Genomic DNA, 1,697 nt, shown 5'->3' with positions numbered 1-1,697 from the left:
GACTACTTTGTTAGTGACCCTAAGTGACTCCTTTTGACCCCAGCCAGCCCTCCTTTCCCCTAGAGCATGACTTCTGTGCTGGAGCCTGTGCTGGACCTCACGTACCCCGTCACGTCCATGTTCACGGGGTCGGCCTTCAACCGCAGCATCCACCGAGTCTTCCAGGACAAGCAGATTGAGGTGTGCCCTCCCCACCACCACCCACTAGCCCTCACTCCTCCCCACAGGCATCCCCACTCCTCCCCCACCTTGGTCCCTGTCCCCATAGGACCTGTGGCTGCCGTACTTCAATGTGACCACAGACATCACTGCCTCGGCCATGCGTGTCCACAAAGATGGTGGGTGCCCCGGCTGGCCCCACACAACCACTGTGGCCGTGTGGGGAGGGGGTGCAGGGAGGGCAGCCAAGCGTCTGGGACACTGTTAACATGAGTGACCGTCCGCCCTGACCTGATTGCCGAGCACTAACCGTCACCCACTAACGCCCCAGAGGTCCCAGGTATGTCTGTCCTCAGGGGTGGGGGCCGGGAGACTAGTCAGGCGCCTCACCCCCCTCACGCCGTCCCTGCAGGCTGCGTGTGGCGCTACGTCCGGGCCAGCGCCTCCTACTGCCCCTACCTGCCCCCGCTCTGCGACCCCAAGGACGGGCACCTGCTGGTGGACGGGTGCTACGTCAACAACGTGCCAGGTCAGCGAGCCCACCAGGCTGGCCGGGCCTCTGAGCGTGTCTGAGAGTGTCTGTGCGTGTCTGTGTCTGTGTGTCCCGCTGGGCAGGCTCCCTATGGCGATATGTGCGTGCCAGCATGACGCTCTCGGGCTACCTGCCCCCGCTGTGCGACCCGAAGGATGGGCACCTCCTCATGGATGGCGGCTACATCAACAACCTGCCAGGCAAGTGGCTGCCCGCTCACTCACATGCACACACGTGCACATAGGCAAACACGAGCCAGTTGGCCCATGTGTGGGTACACAGGTACATGGGAAGACACGTGAGCAAGCAGATCTGTGCAGGGGCATGAATGCACGTGCACATTCGTGCACAAGCAGATATGTGGGTGTGCCTGAAGACAGGAATGTGTGCAGTTGAAAAGTCTGGCCACGTGCTAAGACATAGATGGGGACACACAGACACGCACGTACACAGCAAGGAGCCTGGGCATGGACCGAGACCGGTATGTGTGCACAGCAGCCACATGTGCACACACACGTTCTGGTAGATGCTCGTGGGGCAGGTACAGTACACGTTTGCACAGGATCAGATGCACATGAACAAACACTTGTTGATGAAATAGGGCATAAGTCCTCACACACCAGTTTATCCACACTTGTTTCCTAAAATATGCACATATATCTTCATGTGCACACATGAAGATAAGTGGGGCACCTACGGGACTTAGTTAAGCTTTCACACGCACCTGCTGACTTGTGTTTGGGTGAGAGGTTGGGTGAGTTTGCAACTTTAAAATTTTACACACCCGGAAGCATGCATACACAAGTAGACATGTGTGCTAGCTGCACAATACACCTGCAGTCTCATAGCCAAGCATTGGCAAACTAAACCCTGCAGGCCAAATCTGGCTCCCTGCCTGATTTTGTAAATAAAGTTTTATTGATACAGCCACATTGAGTCATTTACTTGTTGTCTGTGGCTCCTTTTGTGCCACAATGGCAGAGTTGAGTAGTTGTGACAGAGACCA

At 56.6% G+C, this 1,697-nt stretch overlaps 1 protein-coding gene across 1 annotated transcript; it reads left to right on the top strand.

Annotated features, from left to right (window-relative positions):
• The first annotated feature begins 14 nt into the window (after positions 1-14).
• Positions 15-1,687, top strand: LOC102884717 (neuropathy target esterase). The gene is made up of 3 exons (XM_006925291.3): positions 15-180; positions 269-338; positions 775-1,687. The coding sequence occupies exons 1-3, from the start codon at positions 67-69 to the stop codon at positions 933-935; spliced, it is 345 nt and encodes a 114-aa protein (XP_006925353.2). The 5' UTR covers positions 15-66; the 3' UTR covers positions 936-1,687.
• The last annotated feature ends 10 nt before the right edge of the window (positions 1,688-1,697 follow it).

The sequence above is a fragment of the Pteropus alecto genome, unplaced genomic scaffold, assembly GCF_000325575.1.
Source record: "Pteropus alecto unplaced genomic scaffold, ASM32557v1 C18724589, whole genome shotgun sequence".
In the NCBI taxonomy this organism is placed as follows: domain Eukaryota; kingdom Metazoa; phylum Chordata; class Mammalia; order Chiroptera; family Pteropodidae; genus Pteropus; species Pteropus alecto.
The sequence above is the reverse complement of the archived record's forward strand: the minus strand, read 5'-3'. Positions and strand labels throughout refer to the sequence as shown.